The sequence below is a fragment of the Doryrhamphus excisus genome, chromosome 20 (assembly GCF_030265055.1).
Source record: "Doryrhamphus excisus isolate RoL2022-K1 chromosome 20, RoL_Dexc_1.0, whole genome shotgun sequence".
Classification (NCBI taxonomy): domain Eukaryota; kingdom Metazoa; phylum Chordata; class Actinopteri; order Syngnathiformes; family Syngnathidae; genus Doryrhamphus; species Doryrhamphus excisus.
The window spans coordinates 690,343-717,091 of NC_080485.1; the positions used below are offsets into that span (position 1 = coordinate 690,343).

The 26,749-nt window shown below is 43.9% G+C and overlaps 1 protein-coding gene across 1 annotated transcript in view; it reads left to right on the forward strand.

Annotated features, from left to right (window-relative positions):
• LOC131108074 (leucine-rich melanocyte differentiation-associated protein-like) overlaps window positions 1-26,749 on the forward strand; it is a 206,612-nt gene that overhangs the window by 155,251 nt on the left and 24,612 nt on the right. Inside the window, exon 6 of the mRNA XM_058058827.1 lies at window positions 26,205-26,289. Within this exon, the coding sequence (XP_057914810.1) occupies window positions 26,205-26,289 (85 nt within the window). The remainder of the gene's footprint in view (window positions 1-26,204; window positions 26,290-26,749) is intronic.

Genomic DNA, 26,749 nt, shown 5'->3' on the forward strand with positions numbered 1-26,749 from the left:
GTCTGTGGCGGTGATGACATTGTTAGCTTGAAAGGCAGCGACATCAACATCCCCTCGTAGCAGAAGAGAGACGGCATCACCTTTGTTTTTCTCGCAGCCCACTTGGGTTGCTGACAGGCCGCTGATTGATATTATCATCGTCATTGTCAGTAAATAGTGGCACGCCAGATAAAGAATGGGCCTTCCTCTCCGTGCTGAAGAGCTCATTTATCTTTCCGCGCCTCGGCCCTGGCATATGCCCAAATTGGAACCGGAAGTCGTCTTCCATTTCACTCACAAGGGATGTGTGTCTCTCTTTTTTCATTTTCTTTTTTCCATCTCCTAATCCTCTTCCCTGTCTTGTTTTGTCTCTTGTCTCGCTGCTCATTTTCATTGGGAGTGAGTGAGACTTAAGTGGGAGGAACGATAGAGCTTAAGTCAGTTGTAATACGTTCCAGCAAGCCCTGATTAGATCCTGTCAGGCTCAAGTCTCTTTGAGACTCGACCACCTCCGCCTCATCCATCCTGGAACAAGACACTTCATTAGGTACACGCTACTTCTTCCATCTTTGTGTCATTAGATTGTGCTGGTGTACCTAATGTTAGGGCTGCTAAGTAGTTGTCCGACCGCTCACTTGTCATATCGACCCGTATGAGGGAGTTATGACATCATACCGTTAAATCCGACACTAAACGTCAACACTAAAAATAGCTCCCACAGTCGATAATTTACCGGTATTGTGTGGGTGAGCAAATCAAGCACTCCTTTTCTCTCCTGCCTGTGATGTTAACTTCCCTTGAGCTCACTTGTAAACAAACGTCCGCAATAAGCGCCGATAAACAAACATAGAGCACACAAAAAAACCTTACCAGCCTCCTGAAACGCCAGAGCCGAGGTGTAAAAAGTATTTTAACAGTTTAAAAAAACGGTTTTCCAGAGACCTCCGTGGCGTCACATTGTACCCGAATACAGTGCACCGAACTGGGCCAGGCCCGGTGGCTCCTCCTGTTCTATACTCTGGTTCTCCTGGTAGTACCGATGTTGGTACAGTTTGTCAAATCCTAATTAGCTTGACTTGTTCTTACTCCCAAGTGTGCACAAAGTAGTTCAATCTTAATTTTAAAAACAGTTGATATAAAAAGTTTGTGTCTTTTAGGAAAAAACAAGATATTGCATCTCTACTGCTAAGTGTACCCTGGCCCACTCAGGGGTCAATCAATTCATGCATCTTTTCTCCAAAAACAAGACGCTTGTTAGAGCAATACGTCTGCCAGATTGCCTAATTGCCTCCCATGCATGGCTTTTTCCCTTCCTTGTCTTCTGAGTAGGTCAAGCATTCAAAGTGAGTTCTTGCAGAAGAGCCTGAGATGTAAACCCTGCAGACAATATAAGCTGTTCTGCAGCAACACAGTGGTCACCGGGGGTCTTTGGAACATCACGTTGAAAAGGTTAAACGCTGACAGGGAACACGGAAAACATGCTGGGGTACACAACCTCCAGTGAGCGGCAACAAATGATGGCATTTGGAAAAAAGAGGGTAGTCCCAAAATGCTGTTTTTGTCTTCTGTTGTCATTTTGCAACAGTTGTGTTGCTAGTAGACAATCCAAAGCCTCCATCCCCTTACATAGCCCTGGTAGCCTCTCCCCTTCTGCCCTTTGTGTCAGCAGACAGCACTGATATCCTCTGGTACCTCTTAGACTATCTGGGGGGGTTTGGGTTTTGTCCTGGGCAGCCATCCTGACTGTGGACATCCTTGCATGGCACTCCATGATAACGCTTTGGCAGAATCCAAAGGGGCGTCTTTCAGCAGCAATCAGAGGGAAAAATAAAGATGATGATGTGTGCGGCACAAAGGGAAGCTGGGGATCAGAAAGATGCCATGATAGTCAGAGAACTTTTTCAGGAAAGAGAAGATTGCAATAATACTAATAATACTGGCAATACTGGCAATAATGGCATTTTTATTTATTTGATGGAATTTTTTTTTTTTTTGAAAACTACTGTAGCGCATTAAAATCACCATCCAAAACACTACAGTATGCTCCGTGCAAAGAATGAAGTGAATAATTTCATGATTTCACGATCAATTTATGTACGGTATTCCCTGGTTTATCGTGGTGAACTGGTTCTAGAACCGGCCCTTTCATTTTCACCAATCAGAATTCTATATTGATAGACAGAATGTTTTCATAGAACACTTGTTTGACTTTCTAAATAGAACTATTGGAGCCTTCTAGACAAGAGATAACACCCCTATAGTCACCCCTCTCTCCCTCTGTGTCCTCTGACAACATGGCTACACAGTTAACTGTCACTGTCACAGTGTGTATACATTTCTATTTATTTATTAATTCATGGCAATTATTCGATTCGTCGAATCTTGCATCTACCAAGTAATGTTTTTTTTTAATCTGGGAGTATTTGCACCATTGTTCATAGTACATACTGTAAAATGTTCTCATTTGTTTTCAAATTCCTTGTATATATTGACTTATTTATTATTTAGTGATTAAATATTGTAGCGCATAGAAAAGTAGCGACCACTAAACACGCCGTTGTACGCCCGATGGAATGAATTCAATGACTCTATTAAAGTCAGCCATCAAAAAGGACGAAGCAGGGCGCCTTCAATGATTTGCCAGTTGAATCGCAACGTCAACTGTGCATATTTAAAAATTGAGATCAATTTGAAAAGCCTTGAAGTTGTCTGCGGGGCTCCAGTGTCGTCATATGATATGCCCTTTGTCCAAAATGTATTCTTTCTGGGTTTTAGGCTTGTCGACAGTGACAGCCACGGCCGAAGGCATGACGTGTTCAGCTTGTCCACGTTCATCTGATTCTTTTAAATGTGATACATCAGTAAAAAGGAAAAAAAAGCCTGAGGGTTTATTTTGTTTGCCAAATCTGTTTGAAACGTCGACCTGTACTTGAGGGTAAAATTATTAGAATCCGGTGGTGGGACAGATGACGGTCTTTATATCAACTGGCTTCAAACAAGTCACATTAGTCACATAGTTACATTAGTCACATTAGTTACATGTACGAGCGTAGACAGTTCTCCCATGTAGGAAGTTACATAAAGATATTTAGGTTCCATTGACAGCAAATGTCAACCAGAGCAAATCTTGTCCTGTAGTCGCATTTTTATGCTCCAAAATGGAATGGGTCCTGGCTCTGCACGTGTGTGGTGTTTTGGTGGTGTTGTTCTTGCTAACTAAGAAACCAACCGGGGTGAAAACAATGCCTCTGGTTGCACTTAGCAATTACATACACTCACTTTGCAATCCAAAGCTGTGCAACAACGTAAGCATTCCCTCCAACTTGGATATAATTGAGTGGAAACTCCCAATTCTGTAGCTGTCAGATCCAGCCAACTACCAAATTGTTTGTCCTCAAACTGGCTGGGTGAGTGAGTGATTGATGGACGTTTGTTTCACCGAGGAAACGGAGAGCCATTCCTCCTCTTCCTGCCGAGTGCCCAGCTGTGAGTGCTTGTCAGGAGTTTGGTTCTGATCCAGGGTCTGCTAATGGTGCTGTCGGTCTCTGCCTCCATCTTTGAGGCTTCAAGTCCCTCGAGAGACGTCCCGCTAGTGCCAAAGTCGGACGGGAGTTAACAAACAGGGCCGGGCGTCAGGGCTTAATGGCTTAATGGCTTTCAACAAATAGCCAATGGCAGTTTTGCCTTGCAGCATCTTTGTGTTTACGTTGCGTTGTGGTACGACCCGCCATTGAGTCGTAGTGTTTTGCTGTGGTGGTTATGATGTGCCTAGCTGTGGAAAATAAAGTGGAACCTCAAACATCCAACATTATTTTTTTTATAGTGGCAGTCAACCTCTGGTACTGATCAGGTTGTGACCTGTTTATTGGGGGGTGGTTTGCATCTGGGATGAGACTCAGCACCTCCAATTGTGTTCTCTGTTGGAAAGGGGTCCATTGCACCCTCTGGGTTGGGATTTAAGTCTTGCCCCAGTATCTTGGTACGATTGAGGGAAGGTTGGAGCATGAAGTCGACAGGCGGATCGTCACAGCATCTGCAGTGGTGTGGTCACTGTACCGGACCGTCATGGTGAACAGAGAGCTGAACCAGAAGGCAAAGCTCTCAATTTACCGGTCGATCTATGGTCCCACCCTCACCGATTGTCATAAGCTTTGGGTTGTAACGAAAAGAACGAGATCTAGGTTACAAGCAGCTGAAATGAGTTTCTGCCATATGTTGACTGGACTCATCCTAAGAGATAGGGTGAGGTGCTCAGTCATCCAATAGGGGTTGAGAGGAGCCAGTTGCCATGGCTCGGGCATATCGTCTGGATGCCTCCCGGATGCCTCCCTGTTCAAGTGTTCTGGGCATTCCTAGCTAGGAGAAGGTCCCGGGGCAGATCTAGGACATGCTGGATTATGTCTCACAGCTGGCCTGGGTATGCCCTGGCGTCCTCCTCGTCGAACTGGAAGACCAGAAAGTCTGGACTCCCCTACTGAGAGTGCTGCCCCCGGACCCGGATACGCAGAACAAAATGGATGGATGGTCCTCATATAATGACAAAGTCCTTTGTTCACAAAAGGCTGATACCAGTTGAGAGTCCTGTCAGACCAACTGGTTAACAAAACAATGGAAGCAGAAACGTTACAACCAAATTCCAACCAGTCGGTTAGGTTGCAAAATGTCAAACAAGCTAGAGAAAAGGTTCGAGGTGATAGTGCTGTTCCGAAGGCATCATATTCATCAATACAACTGATAACAGCGCTATACAACAACAACAACACCCGTTGTGCGATCTGCTACCTCAGCAACAGTCCAGGCCCGTTGCGACTGTCAGGAGACGCGCCACACATCCACTGACTGGCACTGAGAGGCTTAGCCAAAGGGGCGATGCAGGCAGAGTTCAAGCCCGCCACCACTGTATAGCTATTACGGGATGTCAGAAAATGGGGCTTAATTGAAAATGATTAAGACCCTCGCACAAGCCGATCCAGTCGGGGTTTGAAGAGGGGTGAAAAGCGCAATTGTCCCACGTAATCCCGCCTGCCGCTGTTCTTTCATGTGGATGAAGAGATCAGAAAGGAAGGGATTTGTAAGGGCCAGACCTCCCTGTGCCGCCGATCAGCTTCTCTCTTCGCTGCACCTCCCTCTCTCTCCTTCTCCTCCCTGTGACTCAATTTTACCTCCTGTGTTATCATTCAGTCGCACCTCCCAAAACCACGCTTCAATTATCGCTCCCTCACTACATTGTGCTTTTTCAGAAATGAATTAATGATAGCTGCTGGGGGGTATTACCCGTCTAAACATATTGAACATGTTAGTGATATGTAGTATTATCGTCACTAGGCAGTAACGACACAAAACATTGAGACATTAGCTTACATGATATTACCTTAACACTGCATGAAGTCATCAAGTCAGCCATGGCATGTCCACATGATGAGTGGAAACAAGTTATCCTCCCATTCAGTGTGGAAGTGGTTCAATGCTGGCTTCTTAAGTTAAGAATAAATTAGCGCGCCAGCTTGTTAGCTCACTTGTTTGCTAGCGACTGGCCGTTTCGAGTTGAGAGTTGCAGACGTATCACGGTGGCTCTAATAATGTTAAAAACCCTACCTAGACGATCATAAACAAGTTTTCTAAGCTTTAAGAAACATTCCATTTATTAACACAGAATTCTCTATAATTAAATAAATTTATTGCAGTCGGGTCTGGAACCAATTAGCACATATTAGTTTGGGCTAACAATAACTAACAATGCAAAGCAGCTGGATTCATGACAAGTCAGCTCACGTATGAACGAGCAAGCTCTATGTAGTTTACTCCTTTTTTTGTTTACCCCCAGATGCCACACAAAGGAAGTTCAGCCATTGCTCCTCCATATTAAAAGTGCCTTTTCCCAAACAGTTTCTATCAGCTTTTTCCCAATGGGAGAGTCGGCTTTTTTTTTTGAAGTGTTGCTGATTCCAAGTCTTGTGGAGAAACGGGCAGTTCCTGGTAGGTGGTGGTGGTTAGCATTGCTAGGCAGTTACCCAGGGATTGGAACTTAATAACTTTAGTCTTTAGTCCCGTTACTTAAGTGTAATGGGACTAAAGGCAAAACAGTACTAATACAAGCAGTCAGGTCTAGGCAGTTAGCTAGTACCGTCACAGTTCTACGGTACTCTGCCTTCAACTTGTTTACCCGTGCCATCACTTCAAAAAGCAACACTCTATGACTGGAAGTCCTTGATTGAGTGGTCGTTCTGATTATTTTCCTGTGCCAGATTGTTGTCATAATTGATAACAAGTGATCGCACACATACGTACTGTACATAGCGTAGCATGCATGTATGTCGGTTGGCGTGGCCTAGCGATTCAGGCAGCTCCTGCATCTGGCTTTCACACAGTACTGCAGCAAATGTAGGCCACGTCCTCAAACCGGAGGAGCCCTGACAGTCAAAACATGACACAGTGGAAGGGCGAATGCCTCGTGTAAACATTTATCTCCCCTTCGCGAGTGCGCGTCTGCGTGTGGCACAGTGCTCGGCGACAGCGGCTTCTCTTGAGGCTTTATCTGCCCCACGACAAGACAACCTGGAATATATATACGAGCATCTGGAGCTCCTCTTCAAACACAGTCTTATCTCACGCCAAACATTCCCCCCGAGGACACAGTGCAGTGCCAGAGAGGGACCGGACCGGACGAGACCTCACAGTATCATCACAACCACACGGGTAAAGGATCCCTCCCTTTCAGAGTGTGTGTTTACAAGGACTCGGCGGATGATAGCAACAAGCTGACATTACTGGGACAGGACTCGTCTGCTTAAGAGTTAGCGGAGGTTAGCGGATCGAGCGCAACGCAAACAAACAGAAACCCTCTTCATCTATCATCCGCTACCTTAAACACTAAGACTCAAACGTAATGCAGATCCCTGGTCTTGGTTGGGGTTCGGCTTCAGAGTTTATGTAGGACTGTTGCTAAGTTTTGATATGGTCAAATAAATCGGGAAACCTTCTTGGTCAACAATTGTGTGGGTGAAAAGAAAGCACTTTATTCATTGCCGCCTTCAGCCAGCCTTTGGGGGGGATTTGGAGATGTGCCCCTCTCTGGGGTCTCTACATACGGCCTGTGCCTCATTTCAAAGCGAGGGCGCGAGGTCAGCCCCCCCCCCCCCCCCCCCTCCCGACTAACACTGAGCCTTTCAGCTCACAGCTGATTCCCCCATTTGTGTTTGTGTTTGAACCCCCTCTAGCTTTTATTGTGAAGTAGCTTCCACGTTCTTGTTGTAGTTTTTCTGGAGGATGTAGAGTACTTCTGTGATGTCTGATAGCAAAAGCCAATATTTCAACATGGATATACACTGGGGATGCACATGTATTTGCAGTTTTTGATACAGACCATTTGGTATGATACAGAGGTACTGTATGTTTTAGTACACAGATGGGGTACCAGAAGTGTACAGTATCTGCCTTGCAATATAGTTATGTGTCTACTCCGTAAACAAATACAGGGCAGGTCCTGCCTTTGGCAAGCAGGCGTCAAGGTGACTCGTAGTATCGATACAGTAAGCTTGAAAACTGTCGTCCGTGGTTAGTCTTTCCACATTACCAGCTCTTCTTGTCTAGTCATCTAGTCGTCTTGGTTCTTTATCAGTTTAGACTAGACTACACTAGACTGTAGCTGTCCTACCCAGTCAGAGAGCATGAACCAATCAGACCTGCTTGGATGACAGGTGAACCGGCTTCTAAGACCACCAGAACAGTCCACTTGCAGTCGATCAGTCGATTCAATGCAAACCATAAAACTGCTTAGCTTTTATGGTGTAACTTTAATAATTTTTAGTTGGGACAGCTCTGGTCTTGTCCATGTCCAGTGTAGAGCTGTCCTTTCTGGTCTTTTAGCATGAACGTTGCGTTGAACCTGAACTGTTCAGGTTGAGAGAAGACACAGTATATAAGTCATTGTCCAAGCAGACTTTATTTGTCCAAAAAGTTCTTCCTCAGTTCTACCTCTACACTAGACTAGAGCTGTCCTACCCAGTCGGAGAGCATGAACCAATGAGGCCTGCTGGGATGACAGGGGAAACGTCTTCTAAGACAACCTGAACATACAATGACCTGGATGAATGAGAATAATAATATATTATTGACCGTACCAAAAACGAACCAAACTGCCACCTTTAAGCCGAGGTACCGAACCGTGATTATGACGTGCCGTTAAACCCACTGTATGAATTTAGGTATGTTTTTAATGACATACTCGCATTAGTCAGAGCTTTTTTTCTCGCCACTCACACACACCAGTGACACACTTGGAGCTACATCGTGGCCATGCATTCATTCCAACCTTGAATGAGGTGGCCCCTCCCTAATAAGACGAGAGATGGTGGGGCTTGTTTTACACGCATGGGTTTGGTCCCCCCCCCCCACCCCCGTCATTAAAGTCATGCGTTGGCTAAAGTGGAATGCTATATCTCCCCGCATAAGACGGTGTTGTGTCTTCATTTGTCAGGCCGCTAGCGGGCGGGAGACAAACGAGCGTACGTCTCGGGGCCCTCTGAGACCACAGTTGAGCGGCTGCTCACTGGTGCGTTTCTCATGCTAATGTCATGGTCTCCCAGTCTATCTGTCACCCCATTACGCTAACATCATTATGCACAGTGGCCTGTCTCCAGCGTTGAAAAGAACAGAATCATTCCTGTCTCATTTTCAGGCAAATTGTTTGGGGAACATTTCTCTCCTCCCTTTTTTTCCACCAGCGGCGGTAATGGCAGGCCAATCATTTTGCAAGGCTGCAGGTATGCAGATGAATGGATGGCTATTGGAGCTGTTTGCTGAAAGAACTTTTTGCATTATTCATGAGAGGATGGTGTGAGTGGGGGGGGGGTCTCTATCAGACACTTGTCAAACTTCATATACACGCTGATGTTTTCAAATTTCCATTGACGTCTGTGAACTGCGGCAGCTTTGTTATAGTTGCATAATAATAATCAAATACAGTTTGAGGACTACTTTTATTTTTATGGGCATCGATATTCCAATATGAATACTCGCAAAATAAGACATTGATGTATTGCATTTTCTGATGACCCTAACCTGAATAATGAAAAGTTTCTTGACTACAGCTTGGAATTTTTCAATACACAATGTACAATTTAATTTCAACACCAATTTCAGTCTCCTTGACTCAGAAATTCCACAAAGTAAGAATTATAAATATTTTTAAATGCATTAATAAAGACTAAAATAGAGCATCATTGCCTGCAGTGTGAACGTAGCCTGGACAACGATAGTAATCTGCCACTGAAACTGCTCTTCACGAACATTGTGAGGATTCATGAGGATTGTGAAAGGTGACAATGCGGACCCACGTGATCCGCTAGCTGGTAGCTTGCTATGCTATTTTATTGTCTATTTGTAACTTTGAACTTTTCCACATCTAGGGTGCATTTCCACCTTCCTTGTTTGTCATTACCTTTGAAAGGATGTTTACAACTAGCTAGCCAATTCCTCACCAGTAGTTAGCTTCAGCATGCTCTTTTCACATGTATTCTTCTAAAACCAAAACTCTTGTTGTGCTAAAAATAACATCTTAACCAATGGATGGTTTCTGCAGGCATCTTAACACCCAAGTGTACGTTAAGCGGCGTTTACGCTTGCATGCATTTTGCCTCTGCATCGTCAGGCAATTTGCCAAGGTAATACATGCCGGTTATTTATAGCACGCCTGAAGAGCGTGGAAAATACTTTACGTTCTGTTTACACCTAAATGATGCAATTCGCAGCTGACAGTGGTAAATATTGGCACCATATGACCACACTCCCACACAACCGAGGACTGTTTCGGGCACGACAATAGTTAGTGCATTGTTCCCGTATGGGTATACTATTTGCAAGGGACCGACGAGAGTCTCTATTGGTGTTGGTAGTTATTTAATTTATGTTGAACGTGCATAAGTTACATTGGAATACATCACATAGTACAATTTGCAGTTGTAAAAGGAGTAGAAAGTGGCAAAGCTGAGTAGGTAGTAGTACTTTCCTTGCAGCTGCAGGTAGAGAATATGGGCAAAGAGCAGGAAGGAGGCAATAAACTAGAAAGATAATGCTAACTAGAGGACCTTGCGTTTATGATTAGTTATTATCAGAAAATCACAAGGAAGATCCAAGACGCTACAGAAATAATTTGAGAATTTCCGCTGACTTGCTTGGAGAGGTGGTGAAAAAAGTAATCCATTCCTGTGAATGAGACACGCTTTAATGCATTCACGTTGCATTCATGTCTACTTTTGATGTGTGACGCAAATTTTGAATATTGCAAAACTTCCTTTGCTCGCTGGCACAGAGCCCTGCACGGTTTAGACCAGGGGTGGGCAAATATTTGGACTTGAGGGCCGCATTGAGTTAACAAAATTGTCTGGGGGGCCAGAACATATATTTAACACACACACACTATTTTATGCTTATCATTTTCCTTGAATTATTTGTCTAATTTTATCTGTAAAAGTGTTATCCTATATCAGTTGTATGTTCTCATGTCCCTTTTTTAGGAGCACTTTAAACATCACACCACATCAAACTATGTCATTTAATTTTACAGTTTTGTTGTTTATTTTTTTATTAAATCAGACATCCGACTTGCAAGTCATGTTGCCAGTTTGTATGTTAAAAGTTGAGGTTACTTAGAAAGCAACTGGCGGGCCGGATTCAAACGCTTGGTGGGCCGCATGTGGCCCCCGGGCCGTAGTTTGCCCACCCCTGGTTTAGACACACGTCACACCTGTTGACCACCAATTTACTCACTGGCGCACCATCGGCGCGCAAAGTTGCGTACCACTGCAGGGACAGAGTGCATGCTTTTTAGCCTTTCGCCAACCCGCTAATTGAAAAGCAAGTCCGCAGCAACAGAGGAGCTAACCCAGACTTCCGCTAGCTGGCCTGACGGAGCCGCATGTTACGAATAGCTTCATAAAAGTCAAATACTTTAATTACCGTTTCCTTTGCCATATTGCTAACGGCGCCATTGTCGCCCAATTGAATGATACCAGGGTTTTTTGCCGTTAATTATCCCGAACGTGAACTTGTTTAAATGATATTTTACAGCCGCTTGCTAAAAATTACCGCCGGAGGCAACGTAATGATGGACAGACAAAGGCCGTGCGCAAATTATCATAAACTATTAGCTTGTTTCCAAAGGGTTTTATGTTAATCTTTTAGCGCTTAAGTACCCTGCAATTAACATATCAGGAGGAGCTGCCTTCCAGCGACGCTTGCAAATTGAAGTGCTCAGATAAAAAAAAGGAGCTATTGAGATGTGAAGCCCTGAAAAGAGAAGCGAAGCGGCGGCGCTGAAGTGCGCCGGCGTCTTGGTGGAGGGAACGATAGCGAGAGACTTGAAGAGCAACCAGACAAAGACTGATTGAAAAGGAGTGCAAGATGCCGTGAGAGTGTCTGTGATCAAGCACGTGTAACAATACCATTATCTCTCCTGGGTGATGACATGAGATGTCTCACCGTGGCTGCCGTCTTTGTCTCCGCCGAGCGCCGTGCGCCCGCCGCGGCGGGCCGGCTCCCATTGGCTGCGTCTGATGGAATGTGTTTACATAGCAGGCTAGCGGCTTGATATGTAAATGCGCTGCGTTCAAGGAGCTGCGGGGCCGAGTGCGCTTCATTGTCGGGTCCCTCTGCAGTCTGTGTCGCCTTTTAAGCTAAACACAATCAGATCCTGCGAGCGAGCGTCTTGTAAACCTCCGCTAGGTTAAAGCCACAAAGGAGGCCCGTGCGCGGCTCCGCATGCATGTTTTATAAAGTCGCTGTTTTGCGTTGCTTTGCTTTGCGTTGCGTTGCGTTGCTTTGGTCCGCCTGCTTTGTTGTCACCACCCGGCAGCTGACAGCGTTTACATTAGCACCATGAAATGTTAATGTTACGGATGAGACAGGTGTTCACTGTTTGTTTTCCTCGCTATTTAACTTGCTTCAACGTGCGTTGCCTTGAAGGAGGAATGTTTGGAGTTCTTGTTTTGGTTCTGATCGTCCCTTCAGACCTGCTTTGGTTTACGGCTCAGAAAATATTCAATTTTCCTGCAAAACCTGGGAAATTCCGAGGATGTAAGTATGATACTATAGGCTTGTGTGGAATGCTTCATGATGAAGTATTTTAGGCCATTTCCTCAGAGATGATGTGAAGGGAAAAAATCACATGACAGGAAGTGAATGGAGGAGTGTAGCATGCAAAAGGTTAGCATTGTAGGGAAATTTCAGGTTGTCAAGGTTATGAATCACGTTGGTCTTGACTGTACATAAAGTATATGAAGATGGTCTGAATACATCATTGAAGTACCCAGCTGTAATTGTACTGTGTAGTCTTTGCTCTATGATTGTTATTCAGACTTACCGTACTTGTTTTTATGTTGAAACTTAGGAACGCTCAAAGGCAAAGTCTTCATCTTCTCCACTACATCTGCTGAAGTAGATTACATGCCATTATTTTGAAAGGACTTTAGCATGCTTAGCATGATGCTAAACACACATGGTACAAGGTACATAAAAGTGTAGGATGAAGGTATGCGTAAGCTGTGGTTCTAGTACCTGTTTGTTGTACTCCACTGTAAAAACATTTTGCTTTATCATCTTCCAAAAGAATAACAATAGGAGAGAGCTGGGGGGGTTGGGGGGGGGTGCATGGATTGAAACAAAGGTCGTAGAAGTCAAGGCTCCAAATTCCAGACTGCCGTCCACTCAGATTTACGGCCCTGAGATTTCAAAGCTAGCCCGAGTATAAATTAAAGTGATGGGCAGAATTATGCCCGGCACTTCCTGCCCCCCCCCCAAGTGACGCACACTAGCTTTGCACTGCGACAATGAGCGTGATTTAGCGGCAGAGTGTGAGAGGAATTGCGGGAGGGGGAAAGCAGCCCCCCGGCCTGCTGAATAAAACCCGGCTTTAATTCCCCCCCAAACGTGTCGCCGTTAAAAGCCCAAGAATAAGAATGGCCGTCCGTAAATAGCGGCTGATTTACGAGTCTCCAACAAAGCGCGCGAGGCCTTCGGAGCAGGAGAGGGGAGATTGTTTGACAGGACGTTGTCAGGGGGAGGAAAAAGGGAGGAAAAACACACTCTGGGCTAAATGTGTGCAGGGATGTTAGCGTATCTCCTGCAGATGCGTCTGCTCTCTCGGTGCAATGTGACAGACAGCAGGAGATAAACGGGAGAGGAGATGGAGGGAGGTAAAAGAGAGCTGGAGCTGGCACGGCGCTGGCTAATTTATCTCGCTGAGAGACAGATTAAAGAGAGGGGAGAGTGAAACAAAGTTCCGCCGGCTTAATCAGCGGACAGCCTGCTAGCAGAAGACATGATAAATCAAAAGCCTTCCGTCCGATAGCGGCGGAGGGGCGGGAGACACCTTCGGCCGAGCGGCCGTATCTCTTGCGGCTCGTGAACGGCTTGCGATCGATATGCTATTGTTTGAGCAAACGCTGGAATACGCTAGCCGCCATTGCTGCTTTGTACTACATCACCTGAGACCGAGCTACTCGTCTATTTACTACTTCTTGCTGTACCGCAGGTTTCTTAAAAATACTTTTAATGTTGTTTTTTTTTCCTCTATGTCAGTAAAAAAATTTGTGTTAAGCTTAAATGTCTTTTTTCTCTTAGCGTGTTAGCATTGCTTCCACTGGTACTTAGCATCTATAGTAGTACTTTTTTTTTTTTCAGTCGAGAGGCAAAATCTCTCCAAATATTTTCCACTAAACCTGTACAAGATGTGTCTGCAAATATGATACATCATCGTGTACAATTTAAATGTCATTGTTTTTGAAATAGTTTCTTGAAGGCTTAGAAAAGAACGTTGCGCTAACAGTGTTAGCATGTCAGTGGCCTTAAGTAGCATCATGTTAATTGCTATTATCCATTGCTATTAACCGTATTTTTTAAGAAATGCAGGAAACACGCTAACTCGGAATTTGTTAACTTGAATTTGAAAAGTTAAAGCTCTCTCAAATGATACGTCTGTAAGTATGATACATCTTTATGGTTAGCATAAATAGCATTTTTTTAAACTAGCTTCTTAAAAGGCTAAAATACATATTTATAAATACTATTAATGTTAGCATTTCAATGTTTTAGTAGCATAATGCTAATATTTATTTTTCCAACAAATCTAGAAACCACTTTGACTTGAAATTTGGCCAAAGTATGAATGATTTTTGGGTTTAACCGTGACTCCAATTGTGATGGCCTGTGTTTTAGAAGACAAAATCTCTATGGAAACATTAATATTGTCAACTAAACCCGTCAAATGATACGTGTGAGGGAATGATACATCCTGGTGTTTAGCCTGAATATTTATAAATAGTTATTTAAAATGCGTTAAATCTAGTTAAATCTAAATCTAGTGCTAATCATGTTAGCATGTCAGTAGTGTTTGTAATGTTTTAGTAGCATAATGCTAATTCTATTTTTTCCAACAAATATAGACATCACAGACTCTAAACATGATGATATGATGATGGTAAATAAAAGTGTCAAGTTTAAGTCTGTTGTCGTACTTCACCGTGAGTTGAGTAGTTTATGTATTTTATTTATTTGAATGTGAGGCCGACTATGATATATTTGTGTTAATGTATTTCTGTAGTAATTTCATTATTCTAGAATTCATATTGAAAAAAAAACGGAAAAAGATTATGAGCACGACAATGGTGATCTGAGGGCAACATTAGCATCATGCTAAAGTCGATGCAAAGGCGACACGAGTATCAATCATTTCGGGCTTAACTGTCCATGACGGTGTAAAATAAAGATGAGCGTCTTATTTTTAGCATGTAAACAGGACAAAGGGGACACGAAGGGCCTTCCACTTGTTTTTTTTCTTCTTCTGCCGTGACGAGGAGCGAAGGGGCCTAACCCAGGAAGAGGAAAAGGGGGCTTAGATATCCTGGTGTCATTAGTCGGCCGGGGTCACATGCGGGCCAGTGGCGCCGTGATTACACCCTTTGATTTATCTGTTTTGGAGCCCAAACGCAGATAAATCTCCGGCCTCATCCCCCGCCGTGGGATCCTCGCCGTCTGATAAACGGCCCAAGCTGAATAAACAAGCACCCCCCCCACAAACACCCTGCTATATGATGAATAATTCATTTGCAGCAGAAACTCTGTTAAATGTGTACATTTTCTGTCTTTAAAGGTGCGCCCGTGATCCCACCGGCCGTGAAATACAAGAGCCGAGAGGTTTTTGTCCCCGGCCGTAAAGTTTATTCCCTCGCCCCCGCCGCCGTCCTCTAGCGTTGCCACATAAATATACTTTATGCAAATATGTCACAGGGTTATTCAGCGGCGCGGCTTCTGTGTAGACATTGGCCTGTCTGCCGCTTTATGGCATGAAGTTTAAAATCCTCCATTACCGTGACCCCCGCTGTAAATCCACCCGGTGGAAAATTGCCCCCCGGCTCTCCTTGGCGGTGTGTGGATGCCATCATGAGTGCATTTTTAACTTAATTAATTGGCCGTTTCTGTTGACACGAAGTTGATGCGGTAATAATTTGCCGGGGAAAGATGCAGAGCGCAGGGAATGAGATATCCGTCAGCTCGCTGGGCTTCCGCCAGCTGCCAGCGCGCTCATGGAAGACTTTTGCGATGAACCAACTCGTCTTAAAGACATACGTCCTGCAAACGTATACGCCTGCCAGTGGATTTGTTGTTGTGGAGCAACGGTTTATAACGCTGCGCTCCATCTCATCATACGTTTGTATTCCACTTGGATGGAGTCATGACAATATCTCATAGTTCACAATTTCACTGGATATGACTTTATTACAGTGTTTATTACAGTCATACTTGGTTTGGGTAGTCCTGCGACCCGTACTACACAGTGACTTATAGTCCGGAAAATACTGTATTCACAAATATTATTTGTAATTTTTTTTCTTGTGCAAACATATGACACATATAAATACTTAATAACAACGTAAGCAACTGAAGGATATGTCGTCTATGTCGTCAAGGGAAAATCCCGTCTTCTGTAGAAAATGTCTGACTATTGATGGCGAAATGTCGGTTAATATAAGGGGTGGGGTCCTCCTGCTGTGAGGGAACGGGGAGAATGAAGGGCAGACTCGCATGCCCAGACACCCATGGTTGTTTGAATCAGGTGGTAAGCATGTGGAGGACTTGTGTTGGAGACAAGCGGCCTATAGCCTGGAGAGGATATGGTAGCATGTATGGTATGATATGTGAATAATTATCATGAATAATAATTATAATTTCTGCATGTAAAAGAAATATAAAGCATCTAAAAAATATATTGTAATATGTATTTTTTTGTGAATATGTTTGTGTTTGTATAATTTTTCATGGGAAAAAATGACTTTGTTTTTGTGGAAGCTTTTGGAATGAATTGTTATTAATTAATTGTTGAGTTCCCACTGCCGTTGTAATTCCCAATAATCCCCTCCGGAGACCAAACAGGAGTCATTAAAAGCCACCTTTAAAGAGTGACGTATGCACGGTAGTGTGTTACACAGTATATGTACTTCTACACAGTATATGTACTTCCACGCAAGCCGCCATGGGCTTCCCGAGATGCTCATGGAGCTCTATGATAACAAAAGACGGTGATTTATGGCCTGTCGCAGAGGCCCAACTTGATGAGATTAAACAATTTCATAGCACGGGTGTTTCTCCGAGGGCCGTCTGATTTGTGGTGCCAACGCCGCCTGTAAATCTCCTTTATATATCTGCGAGCTTGCTGGGGGAAAAGGAGCGCAATTACCGTTTTAAAGGCAGCTACTTTTTTTTTATTTGACTCGCTTGGTCTCTTTGCTCACCTTCGCGAGTCCTTGTCCGAGCCAAGGAGGCGAGGGGCCCTGTCGCTTATCTCGCCTTCTCGTGGCGTCCGGGGGTACACGGCGAGGAGCGGACCAGCGGGAGGAAGAAGGGCATGCGTGGAGCGGGCGCGGCCACTCCACGGCTAATGCGTTGTTTGCCTGCTGCGATGTCCCCCGTCTGTGTAAATGGAGTAGGCAGGGTGTAATTAGAGAGCCGGGCTTTGCTCCGTGCCATAAAGATGACATGGTGTAATGATACAGCTTACAGGCCCGCTGAGGGTTCTGTCTCGCGACGGAGGATCTGGCTCGTTTGCCGCTGACTTATGATAGGTGTGCCAGATGACAGCGTTATCGCTGCCGCACGCAGCTCAGACGAGCGAAGGGCGGAATTTCTGGCGGAAAGGTTGTCAGGGACGGGGGGGCGAGCGGAGATGGATAGATAGCGAGCTCATCCGGGTCGGAATTTGAAGAAGATAATCATCATGGTATGTTATTCGGTTTTGGGGACCCCGAGAGACCCCGTATTAGGCACACCTGCACGGTCCAGTACCAGCGCGGGGGTCTTGCCTTTATTTGTTTGGGGCGTGGCGAAGACGCTTTATTGAGGAAGGTCACGTTCACACGAACGCGATTGAACTCGTATAGCTTTCCGCCATCTTCTCTTTCTTTGGACAGCAGGCGTGTGATGACCCAACCAACAGCGCCTCTGCTGCTCACAGTTATACTGCACTTTGGGGCAATTTTGCACATGAAAAAATGTTTCTTTTTTCTGCGCATTGTAAAGATAAAAAGACAGTTGGCAGCTTTTTAATGCACGTATGGGACATACACCTCATACACCTAATACACCCCCACAACGCTCAAACAGCCAATTTTCTGTAGTAACAGGTACATTGGTGATAACATGCCATACTGCGAGTATGGTACTGATTTCACACAGCAACATAGAACGCTGCTACGCCTAGCATCAAAAACAAAAAGACAGGATTTGCAAAATCCAAGGAAAACGTTGTTCTGAACTTGTACTGTCTCTATTTATGATGATTTATTTATTATCAAACGTATTGTACATTACAAAAATTATATTACCACAATGTTATGTTACCGTAAAATGGGGTTATAAAGGACAACGGGGTAATAAGGGACAATTTTTCGGAAAATGTTTTAAATGTAATTTTGCCTTTTCATGTTAAACAGGAAGCTGCTTTGTGTTGTTTTTTTTTTTCCAAAGAAGCATATATGTATACATTTTCACAAAAATTGTCCCTTCTTACCCCGCCGTCCCTTATAACCCCATTTTAGGGCACTTTTCTATGGAGTAAAAATCACATGTGGAATACAGGATGTGAATACATGTACTGCAACAGATGAAATACGCTTTGCTTCTTCCTACTCCTTTTGGACATGTGGATCCAATGATGTGAAGTATTTCATTGTAACTTGAACCATGTTCAAATAAACCATAACCATTAGCCACCATTAGTGAGCTAGTCGCTAGCCGGCTAGTCACTAGCCGCTGTGGTGTGGCGAGGTGTCACTACGCCAGCAAGGTGGTTCTTGGGTGTAACAATGTTAGTAAAAATCAAAATAAAAATACAAATGTTTTTCATATGCAGCTCACATGATGATGGAGCCTGTTGGAAGGTTTATGGGAGGAATTGGTGCGTCCCACAAAAGTGAACTTTCACAATCAGATAATTGATACATGAATATTGTGATATAATCGGTTAATTGGTATAAGCGTATTATGATATAATTAGTTGGTTTATTTATGAGTAGTTTACTGTATTTAATGATGTAACCAAATCGTTGATGGAGCACCTGTGTTGCACGTTGATGCTAATCGGCTAATCACAAAGTGTGTGTGTGTGTTGCAGTTGTGGTTAAATGCGTGTGTTTAAGTGTCCATCATCCTGACATCAAGCCATCTCATTATTCCGACGTATCTCGGGTTGTCTTCTCCATCTGCTTCCTGCACGCCTGCAATCGGAATGACTTTCATTCCACGTGCGATCACGTCGTCTGAAGCCCAAGCAAGGAAACGGGCGTCTTGGTAGCGGAGTCAAACACAAACTTCACACAGCCGCAGTCTGAGTTTAAGCATCGCTAAGTAACCTTCACGTTTGCCATCGTGTGAAGAGCTAATTTCCTTTAAGTTTACGTGTCACTTTTTTTCCCTGCCACGCTTTTTCTGGGTCCTCTTCAAATGTCTCCTGGCTTCTAATTGCGAAGGCAACATCGGAGACAAGGCGGTGTGACAGGCCCGCTCCCGGAGTCTTCAATTATTAAACATCCTACACTCCAGAAAACAGGCCCCGTGTTGGCTGCAGAAGCTCATCGGAACAGAAAACCTCATCATGTGTCACACCGCCGACTTGCTGGGGTTGTGGAGTTTAGTTACGCTCCGGAATATTTGGAAATGCACTCATGCCTCACCCCATCACGGTCCCGATGTGACTCCCTCACCGTATTGCGGTCCATGGAAAAAAGAATGAATGGATTTTGGGGTAGACTCTGGCCTGTGATGAGTCAACTGATATTGGAAGACTAGTCGAGGTGTTGTGGTCACTCGGCATCGGTAATGTTATGGGACGTGACGTTACATGAAGATGGACATGAAGTTTACAATAAGTACATTGGAGAGGCTAACTAGTTAACTTAATAATAACTAACTAGTTGCGATCGGCAGCCATTTTTGTCCGTCTGCGAGGCGTCGGCACACATCAAGGCACAAACGCTTGGTTGGTAGTGTTGGTTATTAATATGGACTATTATTTTTCCATAGACTGAAAGTCTGAATATTCAGTCTGGACTCTTGTTTGAGCTACAGTTTGAACCCCAAATGAAATATTTGTGACCGGAACGTACAATGTCAAGAGTCATGGCGTCGTCTCAGGCGGTTTGAGTCCTGAAAGAGTCTAAATCGTTAGCTTTGGCTTTCCGTCACAGGCAATGAACTCAGGTAGTTACATAAAATCATAATCATGCACTGTACACGCAGCAAAAGGCATTAACGATATATTTTTCTATTTTGATGTAAGATAAGCAACTTGGAGAGAAGGTTAACTTTTAATCCGTGGCATCAGTATCAACAGTAAAGGTCAAACCGGCCAAAACAAGAAATAGCCCGCAGCTAATTGTGCTTCTTACCTGGAACGCCGCTCTCCGTTTGCACTTTAAATCACCTGCACTTACTTGGCAGGACTCCACAAGGAAAGGTCGCATGACTTTTTAAAATTCCAAAAGACAAACATTTCCTTGTTAGCATCTGTGAGTCACGGCCGTGGATGATTAACGTCCAGCAGCACGCTCGCCTTTTCGCCTTTTTGCCCCGACGGCGGCTGGTGAAACATCAAAACAGTCGCTCTTGTGATTACCGATCACAGGCGTTTACCAGGAGACGCTTCATTGGAGTGGAACGGTTAATGATTGTTAAACGAAGGCGCAGGCTCGTCTCGCTAAGGAAATAAATTATACACTACTTACAATAGTTAGTACTAGATGATGGTACTTTTCATGAGGTTTGGCCATAGTTCCATATGCTGTACTTTGAATCCTAATTCTATATTCCATATGTGAGCCTGCTAGTGACACGGAAGCGTACGGCCGCCATTAGCGGTGAGGCTAGGCGAGGCGTCAGACAAGATAGGACAAGATTTGGGCTTGATTGACATATTCAGTTCATTTGGAGCTTTTCATACATACAATTACGTATATATCATCATTTACCTTTCTATTCGTTAAATACAGTAAAAATTCGCATGTCAGACATACTGTATTTTCCGGACTATAAGTGGCACTTTTTTTCCTAGGTTGGCTGTTCCTGCAACTTATACTCCAGAGCGACTTATAAATGAAAAAAGTGTTTATGGTCCATAAACACTTTTTTCATGGACACATGGACACCTTTTGTGTTCATGTTTATTTTTTGTGTAGCTGAATAAGCATTGTGTTAGCATATCTTACATCTTTTATTCTTTTTTTGTTAGAACTTGCCTTCCAAGAGGACGTAATGTCTGTTTTGGTCAAGTAGTTTGGAAAATAAATTACCTGCAAAACATGTGACTTATACTCCAGTGCGACTTATGGATGTTTTTTTCGACCTTGTGCATTTTTGACCTTGTCCAGAAAATAGTTTGCTCATTGAGATTAATCACAATGAATTAGTTCAAATCTGTGATTAATCTGATTATTTTTTGAATCATTTGACAGCCCTAGTGTTGACTAATAGGTCATAGTAAAGCAGATGATTTATTCGTTAATATTTGAAAAGCCACCACAGAGTGAGGGAGCGATGTTTGAACGGCGATGTAGCGAGGGACGCGGGTACTTCCTGTAAATTGCCACCATATGCTTTCATACATAATGCAGGCCTGTAGGTGTCTTGTTCCCTGCTTGCAGTTGAATGAGGGCACCTTTCATTACACACTGAGACCAAGACCATGCAGTGTTGTTGATTTTTCATTGTTGATTTTTTTTAAATGTTCTATTTTCTTTTGTGTTGTTCTGAACTTGGAATTAAAAAAAAAAAAAAAGCAAGACAAAACAATGAAAGTGAAGAAGCGCCGACATTAAACGTTGACTCCAATAAGTTGGCAAGTTGCGTCCCCTCTGATCTCCGCCGATGATCAGACGGCGGCAGCAGTTTACAGAGACAGGACGCGGAACAAGGGTTCCATGCAAAATACACAAAAAGAAGTAGTTTGATATAGACCCAAAGAGAAAAGATATCAAAAGACATTTTTCCACATGTCTTTTTTGCAAGTACAAAAAGCCCAAGTGGTGTCAGGAGAAAACAAAACAGAAGGCTTGTTTCTTCCAACAATTGCTTTAAGCTACAAAAATCCTCTCCGGTCCCAAGCCTCCCCTCAATGTCAGCCCTCCTCCCTCCTGCCCCCGTTCCTCCGTGCGCCCCCCTCTTGGCTCTCCGAGGCAGGACGGGGCCCTCCGTGCGCTCTGATAGGTTGCGGGCTGATGCTTAGCAACAACATTCCTGTGCCCCGAGTAGCGCTAAGCCCCTGGCTGAACCCTTTCATGTGGCTGTCAGGCCACATTTATTTCCTTTTAGCACTTTGTCTGCTTGTCCAGATGTATAAGGAGATAAAACGGGCCTGCTGTTTACACTGGTCTCCCTCTGTAGCGCGCCTGTAATTAGATTGTATTGCCGGCCGTCTTTAGGAGCGGGGTGAGGCCGGGCGAAGTGTCCGAACGTCGCACTTCCCGGGAAGGCCCGGGTGCTTCCTAACTTGGCCGGGCTTCGATTTCAAGCCGATGAGCTGCAAAAATGTTGTGTTCTGAAGGGTTTTCTAAAGATTCAACGGGCGTTTGTAGTCGTTGTTTGACTTTTAGTCATGATTAGTATTTCACAAAGTTTACAGGTCATCAAAGTCGGTGATATTTTTCACAAATAATTCACAATGACACATAATTCCCGAGTATTGCTAATATGTCAGTCAAACTAGCTACCTAGCATTCTACTTTCTAGTCAATGTTTGACTTTTACTAATGATTAGTTATATTTTTCACAAATAATTCACAATGACACATAATTCCCGAGTATCGCTAACATGTCAGTCAAACTAGCTACATAGCATTCTACTTTCTAGTCAATGTTTGACTTTTACTAATGATTATTTATATTTTTCACAAATAATTCACAATTCAAGATGGCAATTAACACAATGACACATAATTCCCGAGTATCGCTAACATGTCAGTCAAAATAGCTACGCAGCGTTCATTGTACACAGTTCACGTGTTGCGTCCGGTTAGCATTGTAGCACCTTTTCCTGTTCAACAGGAAGTAATAGTTTAAGAAGACTCCCATTTCCACAGTGGAGTTCATGACACAAAGCAAGGTCAGTGAACGCATCACTTTTACAGCCGTCTTATCCTGGACGTAAAACATGAGCTAATAATAAATAATAAACAATGAAGGCTAGCTTACACAGCTCGTAGACAACTATTAAGGAATTATGGGTAATCGTGTTCATTGTCATATTGAATTGAATTGTGAATAATATCAACTACTTTAATGACCTGTAAAATAGCCGTCGTTAGCATTTAGTATTGTAGTTTTAATAGTAATTATATGACGCATTTCTAATGTCATTTCTATGTTTGTAGCAGCAGGTAGATGTTTGCTACTTTTCAAAGTAGCGGATCAAGTGCGAGCACGGCTGGTCCAGGGTCAGCGTGAGTTCAGTCCGCTCGCCTCTTCCTTCAAACGAGCTCACTTCCAAGTGTCATCTTTTGGAGAAGTCCACGGTGGAGGTGTCGAATGTTCCCCGTGTGTGTGCTATTTGCCCCCCCCCCCCCCGCCTCTCACGGTGACACATTGGTGGTAATAATCACTACCGCCTCGGGGTTTATCAGCATTTATTCACGTAACACAGAAAAGGCGAAGACAAGACAAGCCCTGATGTGATGTATCATCCAGCGTGACCATCATCTTTCATGGTGACATCTAACAGAGCTTCCTATTGCACTCACTTCCTCCTTCCTCCTCCTCCTCCTCCTTTTTCCCCAGTGCGACTCCCCTCTGCCCGGCCTTTTATTAACAGAGAATCGTCGCCTGTAAATTTGCGGCGCATTATCATAAGCTGTGGTGATAACTCACGCCGCACAGAGACAATAATGATGCCAACACTCAGCATATGCCCCGGGCCTGGCAAATTAAAACAATGCTGAGCTTGATGAGCAGACTCATATGGATGGAAGAGAGAGGAGGAGGGGGGGGGGCTTGGAAGGAGTGTTATACTAAATACACAACACAGCAGCACCTCCCTCTGGTCAGTGTAGGAACAAGCAGAGGGAGAAGAAGATGAAGAAGAAGAGGGCACCTTGGGGATCAGTGAGGACACTTTTATTGTGTGTATGAATCAGTCCGCCATGGGAAGGCGTGACCTGTTTAGAAACCCGTTAGGTGGACTTGCACCCTCCACTGATGCAAACATTACGCCCCCGCTTGGAGTTTTTAGACTGCCGGGTATGGACGTCACACTTTTTATTTTTTTTCCAGACTAGATTTTCTAATTAGGTAACGAGGGTGAAAACCTGAAAAGGCACGCTAGTGTATATCTTTGATGTTTGACCCACGTCGGGATGCGAACCAGCGATACGTGTTTGGAGAAAACAGCAGCCACGGGTCGCAGTTTGGACACCCATGTACAAAAAATTGCAAAAAAAATTATTTGCATTGGTCAGCAGTGGGAGATCCCCATTTAGTCTTCGGTGTGTATTTGTACTTTAGTTTGAGATAGCAAAGCATTTACTAGAATTATTATTATTATTATTATTATTATTATTATTATTATTATTATTATTATATTATATTACTATTATTATTATTATTATTATTATCATTATTATTATCATTATTATTATCATTATTATTATCATTATTATTATTATCATTATCATCATCATCATCATCATCATCATCATTATTATTATTATTATTATTATCATTATTATTATTATTATCATCATTATTATTATTATTATCATCATTATTATTATTATTAACATAATCATTATCATATTATTATTATTAATATTATCATTATTATTATTATTATCTTGTTTTTAAAAGTCTCCAATGCAAGTTTAAACAACACATTTCCACAAAAGCCTCCAAATGGCGCAGTGTGTGATGCATCATATATTTTCTTTCCCATGCTTAATTATTTAAAATATATCTGGATGTATATTTGACACATTTGATGTTAGCGTATGTATTTATTTTGGAATTCATGTATTCGATTGGAGTTTTGCGGACGCTTTGGGTTGCCTCAATGTCACGGGAAGAACTTGAAAGTGAATCCTTCACTTGCGCTGTCTCATCACAAGCACGGCTGCCGACTGGGGTATCGACTGAAGTGTATTAAGTGCAGGCAGCTGGCAGGGAGGGGGGGGGGGGGGGGGGGATCAGTACAAGCGAACGCGGGCGGGGGCTGATTGATGTTGGGTGGGCGGGGCGGAATCATCGCTCCGGATAGGACGCATTGTGACAAGCAAAGCTGTTGAATGGGTTGGCTTGTTTGATCAGCGGGCGTGAGGTGAACGGGCGGTGTCGTCTGGGGGTTGGGTGGCCATTCTGAAAGCCGGGTCCCGCAGGAGCCGAACCAGGGTGGGCCGACGCTGGATTCCCTCCCTCCCACCGATCTGTGGGTGGCGCCGCTAATAACGTGGCAACCGGGAAGCGTAATTGTGGCCAAGCAGCAGGATTGGAGGCCGGGCTTGTGATCTCTGGAGCGGGGCAGGAAATGAGGCCTTGGGCAGGAAATGAGGCCTTGAGGATGGCGTGAAGGAGACCACAGGTTTGCGGGTCCTCCTGAGATAGAAGCGTCAGCTTTCACCGTATGCAGTCCGGTCTTACTTTTTCGGCATTCTGCACACAAGCGCTGACGCCTCTTAGCAGGTTTGAGCCACTGCGGAGGCCGAGAGCCGCTGTCAAAACACGGCCGCCATTTCTTTCTTGTGGCAAAGTCTTTTTTGCATCGGCGTTGATGTAACGTGAGCCTGGTGCTGCCCCGACCTTTAATGCCTTTCAGAGATCCTATCTGAGAGTACATTATGTGATCTGTTTCAATTCACCGTGCTCTCTTTTGGCCGTGATAAATATGGTTCCATTTAGGAGAGCGTGCCATCGCATTTCTCAAGGTTATGCATGGCCATGTAACAGGAACAACAATAAAAGTGGAGGGGGGAAAAAATGCACCGCCAAACCATCGCTAATATGTATTTGTCAGTTGCTATGATTAAAGGCCCGGTGAATTCTTTCCTGCAGGAAAGGAAAGTATTTCTGCAAAGGCATCAGATATCGCTGTGTCATGATAAAGTACCTCCTCTGCTGGTTAAAAAGCTACGGGAAGGAAGGAGGATGTTTTGGACCTTGAAAGTGCACCCAAGAACAAAAACACAACAAACTCCTGACCTGGTTGGGGGTCAGGCTCGCAGATTTGGGATTGGGTTTTAGGCTGTTTTTGGCCTCGTCTGAGTCCCATCTTTTTTGCAGTTGTTGGCGTTACCAGAGAAAGGCAGCGTGGATTTGCTATGTGAACGCCATGCGTCCGGCAAGTGTTGCACACGTGCACAAAAACCCAGTCAAAATGGAAAAAAAACAGGTTTGACTGAATGCCTGAAAAGCTCAAGTCCTTACTTTAAAAATGCATATACTGTATGTTGAAAGTAAGTACTTGTATATACAGTGTGTTCTTTACTACCCAGCCTTTGGTCAAAAGTACCACCACAAGCCACAGACTATATTTTAACCTTCAAACATAATATTGTGCCGAACAGACAATATACTACTACGGTACTACTTGACCATGCTACTGTATACAGTATTCATCTTAATGATTAGCTGCCATGATAATAAAGCTGTCAAGGCCGTTTTTATGAAAATAGTCATCGCGTGTCTCCTCTCCTCTCTCGCAGACGTCCAAAGAAGCCGGCTTTGAGAACCAGCCTCTGCCCTACACGCCTCTACCCCGAGGATCCAGAGACGCTAAGAACCATAAAGGTAAGGGCAAGACCAAAGACCTTTAGACCGCACAACCTTTTCAAGGTAACCCGTTATATGTAACTCTCCATTTTTAATAGCAAGAAGATGAATATGCTTTTGCTCAATCGCTACGTCCGTGGATTATGTAAATACAAGTCGTGACCCCAACAGTAGTGGGAATCTATTGATTCCGTTGGACTAATTCTATTTTTATTCTTGATGATCGATGTGTTGATAGTGAGAATAATCCACATGAAATCTGGTGTGAACGTACGCGTGGGAGCGTCGAACACGAGTGGAAGCAACCTTGATCTGTTGGTATGAGACAATGATTCTGGCTCATATTGATCGGAGTTGTTACTTACCCCTTTATAATCAAAATATTAACAAAAAATACATGAAAAATGGAGAATGAATTGATTTTTTTTTTTGTTGAGGGCAAACAGACCATCTTATTGCATGCAATATTGTACGAAAA